Below are 18,938 nucleotides of genomic sequence, written 5' to 3' on the forward strand. Positions count from 1 at the left end.
AGTTTGCCATCTGAATAGCTGCCCCAACTGTCCTGATATGCTTTTTGATAAGCTCTTTCAAAATTTTGGTAATTGCTACCAACTTTTACATAAGTGAAACCATTTTCATTCAACCCAGCGACATTTGATCTTGGAAGGTATAGACCATAAAATAAGATTTTGTACATATTGCAAGCATTTATCAGACATTCAAATCATAATGAATAATGTGGACCCTAAATGGAACATCAGTACCTTTTTGATACCAGTTATGTCCCTTTAGATGTGTTATAATGCCTTCAATACTATAAAAGATCATCATTTGTTTTCAACTAACAGTACTTTGGCCTTTGAATTTTAGGTCAAATAATTATGGTTTTTCATACACTTCAACTTTTGACCTGGAATTAAAGGACTTAGGTCAAGGTCATATTTCCTTTTAATGACACAGCATGCTTTCAAGAAAATCTTTTTCCCAATCTGAAATACCCTTTCCCTTGAAAGACCTCTACTTTCTTGTGAATAATTACAATTACTAGTTGTTTATTTTTATTACTTGAATCAGTCTATTGACCTTGCCTAGCAAGTCAGTAATAAGATATGCATCTCATTGTTTTCTAATACCTACATGAAACTGTAATTTGAAGGGGGGAGGTATATAAACAACACATCCTGTATAAAGTTCTATCAAAATTAACATAATTTATACATGTAAATCTTCTATATATGCATAAAATGAAAATCAAACTTGTATCACAGTCATTAGCTAAAAACTTTTTGCAGATAATATTTGAGTTTTGAAACATGGAATAAATGTTCTCCATTGACAGATTCAGTAAGGAATTCAGATGTGTCGTTGGAATCATCACCATTATTGGGATTTACACAGCAGATGTGAAAAATGTTCACAGAACAAATCATTATTATGCTGACAAAAAGTACATTATATGATAAAGAAATGAAAGATTACAGATTGTCAGAAATTATTTGTCTGTCTTGTCTATTGACATTCTTAGTGAACAGTCATTGACCCGAGGGTATAAGGCTTTGATGGCACTGTTTCATTTACTACTTGTCAGAAACAATCGTCCTGGCAATGAGCTCCTTCATGATTTCATTACTGCCCCCGTAGATGGGCTGAACTCGGGAGTCCACAAAAGCCCGGGCAATTGGATATTCCCACATATAGCCCCAGCCCCCGTGAAGCTGTAGACAGCGGGTTGCAATTGAATTCTGTAGGTCTGTAGCCCTGCCAATGAAAAATATCACAAAATTAAAATTAAGCAAATTCAAGTGCTTTAATGAGCAAATCACTAAAAACTACAATTAAAAGTAAACGTACATGTGCAATTTTTGTTGAAATGTGGTATTGTACATTTAGCATCAAAATATTTGTTCAAATACAGTTGATATTCATTCTACATTTTAACTGGTTAAATCATTGAGTATTGGGGGAGTGGAAAGCTACACATTTTGATGTCTGATAAGAATGAAACAACACCTATTAAATGAATCAATACTTTTATCTAAAACTGAGCCATGCAAAGTCATGTATATTGATTAGGAAAACTACTTTTCAAATTTACTGTAAACAAGGGAAATATGGGGGCGATCTTCACAAAACTTTTGGATTAAAGAAAAATAGCAAAATAATCCATTGGAGTGCATATTCTGTTCATGAGAGTTTATTACAAAAGAATTTTTCATTGTCATACAGTTCAAAATACCCAAATTACCATTAAGATTTTTATTTCGGCTTCACTGCATAATACTTTTACTATTTACATACATATCATTTCAATTTCTATATTGAATTAAAAATATACCACATGCATTATATGTATAATTTCACTCCAGTCAATTTCATTGTAATAATTTTTATATCTTATACATGTATTTGCCATAGGATTCTATGCTGTAATATTATCTCAATAAAATGAAATGATATTAACTTTAGCTTAATGTTTTACAGTATAACAATACTAAACAAGATGTACTGTGAGCAATGCTCACTAAGAATACCCCCCGCTTACCCCAATCTCCCAAAGGGTGTTGTTAATAGGTATAAATTACCTCTTTCCTGAGTGTAAAAATATGGTATGCATTTGTAGAAGAAAATGGAAGATATAGTCCGAACACAAATCCATGGCATAAACCTATAATTTTGACCTTGAGATCAAAGGTCAAGGTCATAAAGAGGTCATGAATGTACATGACACATCGTCTCATGGTGATACACTCATGTGTCAAATATGGTATGCCTATGTCAAAGAACAAAGAAGTTATGGCCCGGACACAAATCCATTGTAAAAAACCTTTAATTTTGACCTTGAGGTCAAGGATCAAGGTCATATAGGTCATGAAGGTACATGACACATCGTCTCATGGTGATACACTCATGTGTCAAATATGGTATGCCTATGTCAAAGAACAAAGAAGTTATGGCCCGGACACGAATCCATTGTAAAAACCTTTACTTTTGACCTTGAGGTCAAGGTCATATGGAGGTCATGAAGGTACATGACACATCGTCTCATGGTGATACACTCATGTGTCAAATATGGTATGCCTATGTCAAAGAACAAAGAAGTTATGGCCCGGACACGAATCCATTGTAAAAAACCTTTAATTTTGACCTTGAGGTCAAGGGTCAAGGTCATATAGAGGTCATGAAGGTACTTGACACATCGTCTCATGGTGATCTACCTGTGTGCCAAATATGGTATGCCTAAGTCAAAGAACAAAGAAGTTATGGCCCGGACACGAATCTGCACAGACAGACGGACGGACAGACAGACAGACAGACAGAGTGATTCCTATATACCCCCCAGAACTTCGTTCGGGGGGTATAATTACTATATGATCAAATAATTGTGTGCTTTCCATTCACCGAGATCCAACAATTAAGGAAAACTGAACATTATGTTAACCTGCATGTATTTTCAATGTGAATATAACATTCGATTTCGCCAACATCTGGCCAAAAATAAATTGGGAATTTCCAAATTGATAAAATATATAATATTTTGGTCATTCAATGAAAGCTTATCTTACTTTCGACGATCTTACATTACATGTAATTGTAAAGAAAGGGTGACTTCTATCACAAACTGCAGTAACAGCCTTAGAATTATAGTAACATTAGACTTGAACTAAAGATGAACAATCAGGTCTTGTTTGGTGAGATCTAAATGTTTTTATAGTTGCTAGTTTTGATGTTTCAAATCATTTAGTCATAGAATAAACAATATCTCGTGTCTCAAATCACCGTTAACTAGGTCTTGCAGTTTAGTTGTACACAAAAATAGCCAACTAGGTATTGTTCCGTATGTTCCAGAAGCCGGTTTCAATCTTTAGAATTTTTCAATCATTGAGTGACCAATCATATAAAATAATTATTACCATTTTCTCAATCAATACGATGCTTTATCCTGCCTCTGATAAAAATCTTGAAATTTCAGTGGCTGAAACCAATACTATGTACAACGATATCATGCCTTTTACGAACCTAATGTTTGCCAATATGCGGCATATTGCCCCTTTCACATGGTTTACTGACCACATATCTACTATGACATCATGAGAATACACATCCTCTGTCACTAAAAATTGTTCATCGCATATTATGACGTCATAGGTAAGAACATTTTAAAGTACAAAAATAAATAAATTCATTTTTGAATTTACAGTGTGTTGAAAAATTTGTTTTTGTCCCGTTGATGTTGGTTTAAATGTTGCAGTCATTTTTTCATTGTTGTATGTTTGATAAAGTATTTCAAGAATACATAAGTTGCAGTCATTTATTATTGTTTTAATAAAGCATCAAGACTGAATAATGTCAATATGCCTTAATGTATGTACATGTACGTAAAATCATCGACAGGATAAATACTTATAGGGGTAATATGCAAATATATGGGGTCCTTAAAAAACCAAAAAGATATTGGGTGAGGTGGATTTTTGATTTATTTTTTTTTTCATGATTTCTTCCTTTACATCAAACTTGATTTGTAGTGGATATTGGTCCGAAAATAATGTGACAAAGTTTCCAAATGTTATTAAGTGAGCAGTTTCAAAATTACAATTTTCTTCTCGGTTTTGGCAGCCCATCAAAGTCTCAAGTGTTTCTGGTTTAAGACAGGTTTCTGACCTGCATCATGGTGAATTTATCTTACCAGTATTTTGCCATTGATGCTGTTACTGAATCAAGCCCTCTCTCATTGTGAATTTTCAAACACTGATCCAAGAAGGCGCGTCCGACAGCTACCTCAGTTTTGATCTCGGCCAGTTTGTGTTGAACAGTCTATAGCACAAGAAATAATCACATGCAATTACAATCAAAATTACTGTAGAGCATGTGTTCAAATTGTTTACAGTTCAGAGTAGTGCTAGAAATGCTCATCTGAGGAAAATTACTCATATATAAGCAATAATCAAGTTTTTAAAAAGTTGGTAAAACAGCATGGTAAAGTTCAAGAGCATAAATTTTGGTACCAGTATTAAAAAAAAGAGCTTTCAACAAGAATTCTATTAACAAAATTTAATTACTCTATCACAGGCATTTCAAAAGTTATGGTCAATGATTAAGAATCTGATAAGTAGATTACAGATCATTATCAAGGTTACAAGATCAAATGAGATCCTGCTTGTTAAGGTATCCCAATGGACTTCACATGTAAATTTAAAAGTGTTTTTATCAGTTTGAGTGATCTACCGCTGCTTCAAGTTTTATAGTGTTTGCTGTTTTAATGCTTAGTGGGTATACACATTGGTAGTCAAGAGGTGAAACATGTACCAACCTACGATATTTTAATGACAGACAATCTTAGCTAGTGGTTTTATCTTCTAATTTGCAAAGATTTTTTACCTAAAGCCAGTATGGATACCCTATCCTCAGTAGGGGGTGAAAAAAGACAGCACCTTTACGATTCGATTCAAATCGTGATACAGTAGTTTCAATTTGATTATTTTCAATTAGATTTCATAACATACAATGAATATCTATGATGCAGATAGATATAAATGAAGTTCAATATTTCAGTTTGTTTATTGCTATCTACAATCTAAACATTAACATAGAAAATGATGTGTGATTAGGTTTGTTAGTTTAAAAGAAGGATTAAAAAAAATCAAAGTGTTCCCTTGCAGAGATGTGAAGGGGGCAGTTTTCTACCCTGCAATTTCCTGGCTGTTAGATGTCCATTTTGCAAATTATATGTTGATTGAACCTGAATTTCCCAATCAGAGACATTGTAAAGATTTTTGATAATTTCTTATTTACAAATGATAGACAATACATTCTCTTACCATGAGTAAAGTTTCAATGAACATGTACTAAATCATATGCACCAATTTGCACATCCAATTATTATGTCTCCCCTCTTCCAGGAGGAGACATATTGTTTTCGTACTTTCTGTCCATCTGTTCATCCATATAGGAGAAGTATTCACTAAGGGCTGTTCCATTAAAACATATGAGGTACCCAGGGAAGGCACTTTAAAATTTGGGTAACCACCCATAGAAGCATAAAAATGTAATGAGGGACCACTCACAGAAGCAATTTTAGATAGTGCGGCACCACCCATAGAAGTGAAATAAATGTGAAATACACTTTTTCTTTACATTCAATATGTATGAATGACTATTTATAACCCCTGAATAGAGGTCTATTTTCAGATGTTCCCAAGCATGATAGTAAAGAGAAGAGTATCTTGGGTCTCATCACCATTCAAATAACTGGCCATCAATGAAGCTTGATCATAGAACCATCAATTTATTTTATCAAGACTGTCTTTCTTAAACACGATGAGCTAAATCAATTTTATAAGTCTACCTGTCCATAAAAAGCCTAGTATTGTAAATGTTCAAAAACAACTATTAGGCCACAGTTTTTTAATTTATTGGTTTACGGATTTTAAAAATAAAATTTAGGGTCGGTCGGGAGAAAAAAAAAAATAAATAAAATAAACATTTTTAATATCTATCGTTTCATTTTCAATAAATCATTAACATTATTTCATGAGTACAAATAAACAAAACATGTATTTTAAAAATATTGGATAAAAAATTCTTTAGAGTAACTAGTACATTAATATGAATTTTGAAAAAAAAAAATGCAATTTCAAATTCAGTGTATAACTATATACATGTATCTATGTTACACTTTGGTAGAACATAAGCCGAGAATGTGTAAGGTCATATCTCTTTGATGTATCCAGTATTTATATAATGTTGTTCAGTAATTTTGCTGTATTATGCTCAATAAAGATTTTACATTAACAAATTGTAAACATAAAGAAAAAAAATTAATATAAGTACTAAATTACAATTGTATGTAGTAATTCCACTTTTAGTTTCAGAATGTTTATACCCCTATGAAATAATTTTTAACCCCATTTTCCCCACATAGACATGCCCATGGAATTATCTACCATCTTTTTGAAAGAAAAGTTTCTTGTTTTTCATTTTTATTTGATACTCAAATTCTTTCCACCACTACACAGGGTATACTAATTTACGAGAAATATGCATACCTTTCTGAGTTTTATCTGGTCATATTTTTTACAGGCGTTCATCATAATATCAAAAGCATTTAAAAAATTTTCACACTGTTAGAACTATTCCCTGTTAGGATTTTTGATGGCAGAGATGCACGTACATGTATTCAAATACATTTATTATGACAGTCACTAGTTAGAATAATCTAAATGTGTCTCGGTACAGGTCCTCACCACACTCAAACCGGGTCCGTAGGACATTATCACTTTAACGATAGAACATCCAATCTAGTAAAGTCGCTAACAATTGTACCTTCCTCTCATCTTTAAACACCCAAATAGCACTGCATTTTGTGTTATGTTAGCAGCAAGAATACCGTCAATTGTATGAGAAATATTTATTTCTATCAATTCCTTTATCTCGTGAAAAAATGTCATCTCAGCATCCATAGGCGTAGCTTGGGTTCGAATATTACCGAGGCAGGGGGTCTGGGGGGGGGCTGTGCCCCCCAGAAGCTATCAACATTTTAACAACGTAAAAGGTGTTTTTTTTACCGAGGCAGCTGCCTCGGTTGCCTCAATGGAAGCTACGCCACTGGCATCTGTTTCGTCGTCAAGAATGATATAGGTATCGTTACTGTCATCGTGCGTGGCCATATCTATTTTATATACATGGTTTTTAAAAATACGGAATAAAGATATTTCACAAAACGAATAGTGATTACCAAATACAAATCAATATGTTTGCGTTTCACGATTTTCTATTCGTAAAATTGAAAATGCATTTTATTTTTATTTTCGATTTGACATGTTGGGTAGAATCGGCAGAATTAAAAAAAAAAAAACATTTCAATGGACCACGAGCACGTTTCGTTTTCCATTTTGGACAAAGGAGATAATCCTAATTTCAGGTCGCTATAATTTTAGAGTCAAACCGGAAACGATAACCGGATCGCAGAACCTCATCGACCGAGATAAAATAAACAGAAAACGGCGTTTGTTTCACATTCTACTTTCAACCCTTCCCTTCTCTTGTTGCATTCCTCTCAGTTTTGGTAAAAAAAATAAAGATTTTATCAAAACAACCACCCACAGATGCAGTTTTCTGGCAGTAGGTACCCACCATAGATGCAATTTTCTACCAATGACAAGCACCCATAGATTTTTTTTAAAATTGCCGTCTCTGGGTACCTCATATGTTTTAATGGAACAGCCCTAACTGTTTTACACCCTCCAACCCTCCCCCACTATACCTTTAAGGATAACAATTGATCCTTACAATATGCACATCTACAAATGGTATTGAAATATTGTACAAAATTTCAAGTCTATCGGATAAGTCATATAGGAGAAGTATTCACAAGCTATTTTAACATCCTCCACCTCTCTTAGATCCGCTATAAGTTTTAGGAAAAATAATTGGACCCCTCTGTCCTGGAGAAGTGTTCACAAGCTATTTCACATATTCCATACCTCTTAGATCCACTACAACTTTTTGAAAAATAATTGGATCCTCCTATCCCAACAATATGCACATCTACAAATGGCAATGAAGCATTGTACAAATTTCAAAATCTATCAGATAAGCCATATAGGAGAAGTATTCACAAGCTAATTTACATCTCCCACCTCTCTTAGATCCACTATAACTTTTAGGAAAATAATTGGATCCTCCTGTCCTGGCAATATGCACATCTACAAATGGCAATGAAGCATTGTACAAAGTTTCAAGTCTATTTGACAAGCCATGTAGGAGGAGAAGAGTTCACAAGATTTTGTGACAAACAGACTGACGAATGGATGGACGGACAGAAAATACAAAAACAATATATCTCCCCCTGAAAGAGGGGAGACATAATAAGAAGTAAATTCGAATTTTTCATTCTTATCAAAATCTCCTTCTACAAGTACAGACCTGAAGATTAGAAATTGTTTTTCCAAATGCTTTCCTCTGTCTGACATAGTTTCTAGTTTCCTCGAACATCCACTCACTGTTGGCAATAGCCATGTCAGCAATAATAAGTCTCTCCTGCGGCAATTCCTGCATCAGATAATAGAATCCCTTGTTTTCTTCTCCAAGCAGGGACTCTTTAGGGAGACGGACATCTTCAAAGAACAGTTCTGCGGTGTCCTATTAAATGATTTCAATATTTAAACATTTTTTATCAACTATGAAAGATGGAAGTCGGAAAGCAAAAGAAATAGTGTACCGTTAAAAGACAATATTTCAAAGTCGAAGTTTATTGCAGTCTATGCGAAATACATCGGACCGTCGGACCTGACCGATGTGCAGTGCCTCAGGTCTGATGCATCATTTTTTACACCAGACCGGAATGTCCGATGTCGCAGTGTCTGGTTTTGAGTTTTTCTATTTTGACACGGAGTCATTTAAATCTTTGTTATAAGTAAAAAATATCACATTAATCCAAATATGTAAATGATTGTGATTAAAACCGCATGGACCCTCTAAAGTATTATACAGGAGGGATCCCTGGTATAGTATTACTAGTATAATAAGATTTCCTTGGTTTTGCATTTTCACGTGTTTCACTTTTTTACATTAGGTTATTCGGTCTGACAAATTTGGTTCGGTCCGGTGTGTTCATTGATTACACAGGACTGAATGTCCTGTGTGGTCCAAAAAACTTTCGCACAGACTGTTATTGGAATCATAAAGAGTCCAGGAACTAGTGATGTGTCACCTCAAGATAATTATACTCCTTATTACCCAATCATAAAGATTCCAGTGATGTGTCACCTTAATATAATCATACACCTCATTACACAGTCATAAAGAGTCCAGGAACCAGTGATGTGTCACCTTAATATAATCATACACCTCATTACACAGTCATAAAAGAGTCCAGTAATATGTGTCACCTCGATATAATCATATTCTTTATTACACAGTCATAAAGAGTCCAGGAACCAGTGGTGTGTCACCTCAATATAATCATACTCCTTATTACACAAACACAACTATTCATGCAACTCTTAGATATGCTTTGATATGAATTAAGGATTAGCAATAGCAGAAACATAGCAACTTTTATTTTAGTTGTAACTATACATATTGCACTCACCTGGGCCTTCAATCCAATTTTCTCTAACTTCCTACCCTTGACAAATCCCTTCATACCCTCCTCCACTAGGAAGAGACTGATGCCATGAGCCTTGGACTTGGCCTCAGGATTAGTAATTGCAACAACAATGACCAGGTCTGACATCCAGCCGTTTGTAATGAACACTTTGGACCCGTTCAAAATATAATCAGAACCATCTTTTTTAGCATTTGTTCTAATTCCTTGCAAGTCACTGAAAGAGATGTTTCAAAGTGTAAACTGAAACAACTGAAGTTTCACATTAAGGAGGTATGCTACACCAGAGAAATTTCATATGGATGAAAATTGGAGGATATGTACAACAAGGAAGTCAGCCATTATGACAATGTAGAGTTACACTGCTTTATATATGATTCGTAATTAGAGAATGCAAGAATGCTAAACGTACATCATATTCGCTAGCCAAGAGTTTTCGGTCCACTCTGCTCCATTCCTTGTACGGAGTGGAGTGGATTGAAAACCCTTAGCTAAAGAAGATAAATATACATCTACATGTAACTAAATAAATTGTATGCATGAATGGCATAATTATCCCTCCTAAATTCAGATAAGCACTGAGAGGATGAAAATAAGTCACACCTGCCTGCCCCTGGTTCTGTCATTCCTATTGCTCCAATGCAGGTTCCAGCTGTCATTCTCGGAATAAATTTCTCAATCTGCTCCTTTGTTCCGTAATGGGAGATGTATGGCATGATAATATCTGAGTGCAGACTAAACCCAGGCCCAGAACAGTTCACATACATCCTATCAATAAATTAGCATTCAATCAAAATACTAAAAATATAAACCCAGGCACAGAACAGTTCACATACATCCTATCAATAAAATAGCATTCAATCAAAATACTAAAAATATAAACCCAGGCCCAGAACAGTTCACATACATCCTATCAATAAAATAGCATTCAATCAAAATACTAACAAGAGGTACTGTGAGCAATGCTCACTAAGAATACCCCCCGCTTACCCTAATCTCCCAAAAGGTGTTGGCAGGGTTCGAAATTAACTTTTTCAAGCACTAGTCCGTATGGACTAGTCACTGTTGATGTTCACTAGTCTGCAAAACATTTCACTAGTCCGTCCAGTACATCATATTAAATGATCTTCATTTTATTCAACAGTATTTAATGAAACCAAACACATCACAGTTGCAATCAATTTAATTTCTGACACGTACAGAAGAAAGAGACCAACATATTTTATTTCGCATTCAAGATCTTCAGAAGCATACAATATTAACCTCCAAGTTAATCCTTTTATAAACATCCATAAGTGCATTTGAGATCGACATTTCTGTTGTTTTGGTGCTCAGATCTTAGAGCCACAGGAGTTCAAAATTTTATCAATAAAGTCAATAAAATTCACTCGATTGACCAAGTCATGAGCTATAGTGTTATGAACTACTGTGTTAGAGTCGCGAATGACGAGAACATGTGCGCACAAACGTGCATGTTCTCAGACCACACTACTTGCAGTTCTTGCACCTAGAATACGTTCTCGTGATGTGTACTCGGCGTTCGGAATCGGCAGGAATTTGACAATTTGTGCACGTTCGAAGAACAGCGGTCTTGAATGCACTCCATGTGTTTGGAAGCTCAGGATGTCATAGTCATGCAAACACTTAACCATGCAGGTAATTAATCGACCATAAGTTCAAACATCTAAGAGACTCGGACAAATCTTGCTAAAAATCTTTACCATATTCAAGATTGATTTCCGGATTTTCACTAGTCCGTACGGACTAGTGCTCTAGAGAGTTCACTAGTCCGACACGTTTTTTACTAGTCTCGGGCTTACAGACATGAGTTAATTTCAAACCCTGTGTTGGTAATAGGTAAAACTTCAGTATTATGATCCAAAAGGTATCTAGGAACACAGCATCTCCATGCGATGAAAAAAGCCATTAAAGAATTTAAATGGAAACCATATTGCTACTTCGATGTCAAGTGTGCTTGACCATTGACTTTTTGACCCCAAAATCGATAGGGAACATCTTCATCCCATGGGTAGTCCATATATATGATATGGTGACGGTAGGTGGAAAGGATAATGCTTTAGAGCCCGGAAACCATTGCGTCTACAGACAGACGGACAGCCCGATTCCAGTATACCCCCCCACAACTTGTTGCGGGGGGGGGGGGGGTATAAAAATATAAACCCAGGCCCAGAACAGTTCACATTCATCCTATCAATAAAACAGCATTCAATCAAAATACTAAAAATATAATCTTTTCTTAAAATTTGCCCTCAATTTGATTTTGCCCAGTTCACTTACTATTTCAGAAGGCAACTATAAAATCGCTGCACTGATTTGGGCTTAAATATTATGCGACATTAACAATAGCATGATAAGCGCTTTAGAGATAGTAGTGTACCAGAAAAATTTGGATTGTGAAGTTGATACAAATGGAATTAATACCATGAAGATAAAATCTATTTATCAAAATTACAATATTCCATTTTGTAATATGGACATACTCTTATGAGAACTACCAAAAAGAGGTGCAACCCTTCAAATTAATAGTGAAGATCCACAAAACATGTTTTTGCTTTTCTTTTCCTCAAACCTGGAAAATTTTCAAGGGGGTCAAATTTTTCAAGAGGGTTGAATATTCTGTTGTTTTTGTGGTACAAAAATCCCTTAAATTCCCTGTCTTCATGCAGATGCAAGCAAACTTCCATTGAAAATGACAAGTTATCAAAAATGACAAGTTGACAACTATTCAATACACAATTGAGACCATTCAACAATATGCCTCCCTTTTTTTTTAGTAAAAGCAAAATATCTGATGCTCTCCACCAATAAAAACTGATGTGACAGCATTGAAATTGCATAGATCACCAAAACAGGTTCAATGATGTACAAAAAGTTCTCTTGTTATTCTTTTTTCAACCCATCGATTAATATGGGGAAATGTGTTCTATATTTACATTTGTTCTTATTTACTGTAGACACACTGAATTTCACATGGTCAAATGAGAGATTTTACAACAAACGCGAGATACAGACTGTTCCTCCCAAGTGATGGCTGTAGACAGGACATCGCCCCCAATTCCACCAAGTTCCTCTTTTGTGTTGACACCTAACAAGCCGTTTTGACCTGCTTTCTCCCAAACCTAACAAAACCAGGAACAATGTGGAGAAAAATTTGATATATCAGGCAAATTAAAGATATAATATCAAATTCACAGATGATATCATAGGACTGAATGAATTTTTTGCCTGTCAAATCCAACACTCTTTGAACATACTGCAGAATAAGAAATCAATATCACAAAGAAAACTAATTTTTCTTTTAAAGTTTTCATTTTTAGTATGGATTTGGTTTAAACTATATTTATTGAATGAAACATTGCATGAAACATACAAACAATAATGATAAAATGGTGATGATAATATGTGATGGGGTTGTGTGAATATTTCAACATCATTTAGAACATATACATAAGGCAAATATTAGAATGCAAGCGTAAGTATTGCTGATATATCAGGTTTTATAGGGTACAGCAAATCTTTTACTTTGAATAATAAATTTATGTACTGATTTAAATATAATTATGTTTTCAGATACTGATAAGTGTGAATGGAAGGATTTGTTTTGTTTATTTACCTCTCTGCTGACTTGCCCGTCTTTTTCCCATCTACAAAAACAGAAGATCACTAGGTATCATAGATAAATACACCACATCTACACTCAGTGATTGGGAAGGCCAAAACGGCCTATGGGACTATGGCCCCTCGGTTCAAGTTTTCAATGGGCCATTTTCAGATTTAATGGGCTATCAACATATTTTGAATGACCATTTTCAATAAATAGCAAATGTGCAGTGGAACATTATTGTTTTAATTGAAACTCTGAACCATGACCACAATCTTTTCCACCGCTCTTGAAAACATTTCTACTTTGTTTCAATGCCCCCTTCTCAACAGTATCATTGCTTTTACCGGCATTGGTATTTGAAGACGGTCTCTCGTTGTTGTTGTTTTTGGGTTTTTTAAAAATATTATTTATTTGGTTTTTTTCCCCACTTTCTGTCGTTTCTATATCTGTCCTTGGACTTCCGAAGCTTAAACGCTAAAGTATAAGCATGAGAAGACGTGATGAGATGTGATGTAAGAGGAAATAGTTTATTGGTTATCTATTTTGAATTGTATTGCTTCAACCAATAAGATTCGGTGTATCAGAATACATAGGAATTAAATATGAAAGTACAAAAATAAGTAAGTCGTACCCAATTCATTCTAGAGAAGAAAAAAAACGTAAGTTACAATCGATAATGAATACGCACTTTGGCACATGGATTAGATAACTTAATGCGCCAATTTTCACCTGAATGTCTGGGACTATGAAGCAGCGCGCATTGTCTTCCCAATCACTGTACACTGTTGTAAATGTCCACTCGCAAATGCTAGTAATTTTTACTAGGTATCATAGATGTATACACCACATCATCAGAGTTGCAAATGACCACTCGCAAATGTTAGTCATTTTATTTGTGGGCGACCAAATTATGCAAATTTTCCTCTTGCCCACAAGGTGAGTAAAAGTCTACCGAAACTTTTCCAGAGTCCACTCATTGTTTGACTCTTCTTTTAAATGCACTTTCGTTTCTATTGTTTCATAATCAATAAAACATTTTATAAACCTTGAAGCGAGTCAACGATCCTGGGAAACATGTGGAAATTCATTGAATAATTTTTCTTCCAATCCTGCTGCAAAATGCAAAGATTGTTTCTCCAAATATAAAAGAAAATGATCACATACTTTTTCTTTGAAATGGGCAGTGCATGGCTAGTAAATACAGACATGGTAGAGGTCGAGTCATAAAGGCTGATGTTGGGAGAGAGGATAATGAGAACGAAAGTTTGGAAAGAGAGAATGTTGTAGATGGAAGTGTTGAAAAAGAGAATGAAAATTCACAAAGCGAGGAAGTAGAGTGTAGGCGTGAAATTGAAAGTGAATATGACAGTGAGGATGAAGGGACAGTGTATGAGAATTTGAGTAAACTTAAAACTGAAATGAAAAAGTATTGAAATAAAACAGCATGTTATTGTCATAAGAGTTTTATTCTTTTTTATAGATAAGTTTATGATAGAATTGTTATTTGCAACTGTGGGCCTCAAAATATTTGTGTGGGCTAGTAATGTTTGTAAAGTTGGAGGCCTGTTTTGACTGTTATTTGCAACCCCAGTGATTTTTTTGGCCTATTTTGGGTCCGAATTTCGGCCCTTTCCCCTCCTAAAAATTGCCAATTTTCCCCCCCCAATTTAGCTTGCATTTTTCCCAATAATAGAATTATGAAAGAAAAACGTATTTGAAAAAAATAAACATTCGATGTGAATTATATACATAAGACTTAACAAAGAGTTATGAGAATGATGATTTGGATAGAATAATTGAAAATTTTAGAAGGTTGAAGAAATTTAGATGTGTAAAATAAAGATAATATAATGTTTGATATTATTTTATAACTTATTTACGATAAAATTGATTTTTCCCATTTGACTGAAATATCGACAATTTTCCCCAATTCGAAAGCCACAGGACCCTTGTTAGAAATGTAGAAAAATCACTGAACCCTGATCACTCATTAATTTTGTTACTCAATATATGGATGTCACTTATACTCAACAACTATGACAGAAGAGAATGAAAGTAGATGTCTAGAAATTGGTGTGTCTTGGGCTAAATACTGTTACATGCACATAATATATGGATCTGGACATATTGCTTACTTGGTGTGATGAGGAAGAACTTCTTCTTGGAAGAATCTTCGGACATTCTGTCTGAAGAGATCATGCTCAGCAGAGAAAATGCCACGTGCACCTATATCCATCATGTTGGAGGCCTGGCTGACCTCTGGACGCACTTCTCCATGTCTTTAATATAAACAAAATGCCAGTGATTGATAATTTCTCAAATGAAGATGCAATAGAGAAAGCACTATATCTATGTCTTTTGCTCAGCAAGTGGAGTGTGCACAATTAACATTTACAACAGACCTTTTAATGTAAACATTGAACAAAAGCTTGTAATGCCTAATGAGTTGAATGATCATCTGCTGGGGTAAATCAGACCGAATGTGAAATTCATGTGCAAGTGATTTTCGTAATCAAATATTTTAGCATTAATCAGGTTGGGAACACTTCCCCTATAGCGAGATATTCTCGCTAAAACGTGATTATCCCTCTCTTATGAGAATAAATATATCCCGTACAACCGAAAAAAAACACCCGTGGAGTATAGGGGAAGTGTTCCCATCCCGTTAATATACAAATGATAGCAGCTCCACTGCAATGCATGCTTTGACATTAAGCTGATTTACATAAGTGTGTAATCTCACAAGGTGCCAGTACTGAAGTATTAGCAGTGTTTGAATGTCGTTGGACTTTGGACTTATCTGGCTGCAACCGAAATTGCATAGAAATGTGTTCATTAGAAAAATTTGAGAAAATATATTAGTTATGATAACACAATGAATACGAATCCACACTTCTTAAAATCTACACACAAAATAGATAGGCACCTTTTAATGGAAGTTGAAAACCTGCTGACATGTAGGAGACGTTTGTTAAATAATCCGAAACGCATGCATCCTATGGAGAGAAATGAAGAAAAAAAACACAGTACCATTTTATCTTGAATGAATATAATTTGTTAAATTATTATCGTTTTAAATTTTTACTTATTAAAATTTGTTTTCATCTTCTTCGGTCTTACTTGTTACACTGTAAGCCGCCATCTTTTTTTCGTCTGCTGAAGCGGTTTGAAGTGCAATCGTACCCTGACCAATTCGTAGCCGATTAAATTTTCGAAGCAACAGTTTTTTTATTCAAAGCATCAAATCGACCAGACGGAAATTGTAATATGAAAATTTTTATTTAAAAATGGAAACAAAATTATGAAATAATATTTAGCTGTGTAACAGGAAGGGAGAAAATGCAACAGACCAGACTGGGGTTCGAACCCGCCCCCCCCCCCCCCCCCCCCCTGAATCTCTAGTTAGGTTCCACCGGTGATCGAACCCGGCTGACCGCTACATTCCTCCCTCCTTAAATGTCTTCACACTTGAAGACGTCAACCCAGGATCTTAATCCACAGTCACTTGTTTCTGTAAATAAGTTATGACCTCTGTATACTAATAATAACATTGTCTCATTATTTGGGACCGGTCAATATTTATTGGGGAGTTGGAACCGGTGCAAAATGCAATAGGACACACATTTATTTTGACTTACATACTGATAGGACTCCAACTTTTTTATTTTCAACACTGAATATATATATATATATATATATATATATATATATATATATATATATATATATATATATATCAAATGTATTAATGAACAAAAAATATTATAAATTATTTCAAACTTTTAATTCAACTATCTTACAAACAGTAATATACTGAATTGTATATACATGCTTTATTTCATGTCCATATTAGAGACAATATGCAATAAAATACTGGACCTTTGAAAATTTTAAATATTAAAACATGTAATTAAAAATCACAAAAGAAGTATTCAGCTGTGAATAAAATTGCAAAAATTACATATAAGTTTTGCATGTAGTATGGATTTCAATCATAGAAAATAAAAATGGTATATCATGTTGGTCATAACTTGAAAGATACAGACCAGAATTTAACTCAAGCTTAAACACATCTTTTATAATTTGATAGTTTGCCATTACAACCTACATGTATCATTGGGTCAAATGCTGTCTGAATTGTTTCATACCGAGTGTTAGGTCATTCTTGGCACACTGATTTTGACTATGGATGACTTCGTTTACCTTATCAAGATGGGCTCACCGAGGGTGTGACCGGTCGACCCAGGAGCTTGAATCCCTCAGCTCCAGAGATTTTTAAAACGGTGTTTAATCATACATACATATGTATATATTTATTAGATAGGACACATACTTTTTAATTACACATCTGATAAAAGACAGCAACTTTTTTTGTATTTTTAGAAGATAGGACAAAGGGTTTTTTAAAAATGGAAATATGGAATGCACCGGTCCCAACCCCCTAACCCCCAATAAATATTGACCGGTCCCTTAGTATATACAGAGGTTATAACTTATTTACAAAAACAAGTGACTATGGATTAAGATCCTGGTAGGCATTTTCACCTGTCACCAGAGGAGGTCAACGGCACCAAATGAAACAGGAAGGGGGAAAATGCAACGGACAAGACCGGGATTGGAACCCAGGCCCCCTGAATCTCTAGTCCAGTGCTCTACCAACTGAGCTATCTGGCCATTAGATCCCTAACAGCCGGGCACATCTGCAACAAACTTGCCTTATCTGACAGATTGGAACAAGTGTGTGTTATGTCAGGAGAACACTGCTAAGACCCTTTCCTGTCCAGCTGATTCCAAGCGAAACACAGGGTCTGTTTACCAAACTATTGCAGGCAATCTCCACACCTTCAGTCAGATTGCCTACCGCCCGGGCCAAATTCTCTAGACCTGTCCCGCCTGGACGATAGTGAGGGTCGATCTTCCGGAGCCACTAGGCTAAGTGGCATGATTCATGTAGACTGAAGTATAACAAAACCACTGCATCGAGCATAGAATGGAGAAACTGAACTAAAGCACCATGAGCAAACATTGAAACAATGCACATGATGCAGGTAGCCTTTGCTCAAGATGTCATTGGAGAGATGGGGAACCCATTATGTGAGGACAGCAAAGATCTAGATGCTAGACAGCAGAGGCCTGGCAGACCTAGCATCAACGCTCTACACCAGATCAAAAACCTAGAACAAAAACAGTACGACACACACGTCAGCGAGAGGCTTGTTCATCCAGCACTGCGGGTGTTGCTAAAACGTGGAACGGAAACGGAACATTAAAAGAAGCTAAGATAACGCCAAAAATCGGGGGGGGGGGGGGGGGGGGGGGGGGGGGGGGGGGGGGGGGGGTGTACTCCATTATGATTAAAATCAAAATGTTGGGAATTTGTTTACAAGCTGTAAAACAATTTTATCTTAAAATTCTGCATCATAAATTGATTAAGCGAAGTTAAACGTTTGTATAAGAATTTACGAAGCATTTTACAAGAATTTTGAAATGTCGGTGTGAAATGAAGTGTTAGCGAGCATCGACACCCTATGGGTAAAGAACACACGTACTTTATAATCCCCCCCCCCCGGGGGGGGGGGGATGGCAAAACGTCATTAACACACATTTACATGTAAATTTATACATATTACCGTGAATGTGTACATTTCCACAGGGAGTGTGGTATGCATATAACAACGACAATTCGTGATCTTATTAAGCCAGCAAGTTAAAACATCTTGTGTTTGATATATCTGTTT

At 35.2% G+C, this 18,938-nt stretch overlaps 1 protein-coding gene across 3 annotated transcripts; it reads right to left on the minus strand.

The window, feature by feature from the left end:
- Window positions 1-515: 515 nt before the first annotated feature.
- Window positions 516-16,369, minus strand: LOC125646285 (long-chain specific acyl-CoA dehydrogenase, mitochondrial-like). Of its 3 annotated transcripts, XM_048872517.2 has the most exons (10): window positions 16,321-16,369; window positions 16,127-16,196; window positions 15,336-15,479; window positions 13,210-13,240; window positions 12,609-12,715; window positions 10,179-10,343; window positions 9,561-9,792; window positions 8,393-8,608; window positions 4,155-4,282; window positions 516-1,228 (listed from the first exon to the last, which is right to left on the minus strand). In XM_048872517.2, the coding sequence occupies exons 1-10, from the start codon at window positions 16,340-16,342 to the stop codon at window positions 1,048-1,050; spliced, it is 1,296 nt and encodes a 431-aa protein (XP_048728474.1). In that variant the 5' UTR covers window positions 16,343-16,369; the 3' UTR covers window positions 516-1,047. The 3 variants fall into 3 exon arrangements, with proteins under 3 accessions (XP_048728474.1, XP_048728475.2, XP_048728472.1); XM_048872518.2 differs by lacking the exon at window positions 16,127-16,196 and having other exon boundaries at window positions 16,286-16,368; XM_048872515.2 differs by lacking the exon at window positions 16,321-16,369 and having other exon boundaries at window positions 16,127-16,271.
- Between the last annotated feature and the right edge of the window lie 2,569 nt (window positions 16,370-18,938).

The sequence above is a fragment of the Ostrea edulis genome, chromosome 6, assembly GCF_947568905.1.
Source record: "Ostrea edulis chromosome 6, xbOstEdul1.1, whole genome shotgun sequence".
Classification (NCBI taxonomy): Eukaryota; Metazoa; Mollusca; class Bivalvia; order Ostreida; family Ostreidae; genus Ostrea; species Ostrea edulis.

Bases quoted from the DNA above. Each gene is read 5' to 3' on its own strand.
- LOC125646285 (XM_048872515.2), bottom strand. From the start codon at position 16,233: ATGGTACTGTGTTTTTTTTCTTCATTTCTCTCCATAGGATGCATGCGT. The intron at 13,241-15,335 runs GTAAGCAATATG...CTGTTTTTGTAG, and splicing joins GTTCTTCCTCATCACACCAA to ATGGGAAAAAGACGGGCAAG. The intron at 10,344-12,608 runs GTCTGTATCTCG...ATTTATTGATAG, and splicing joins GCCATCACTTGGGAGGAACA to GATGTATGTGAACTGTTCTG.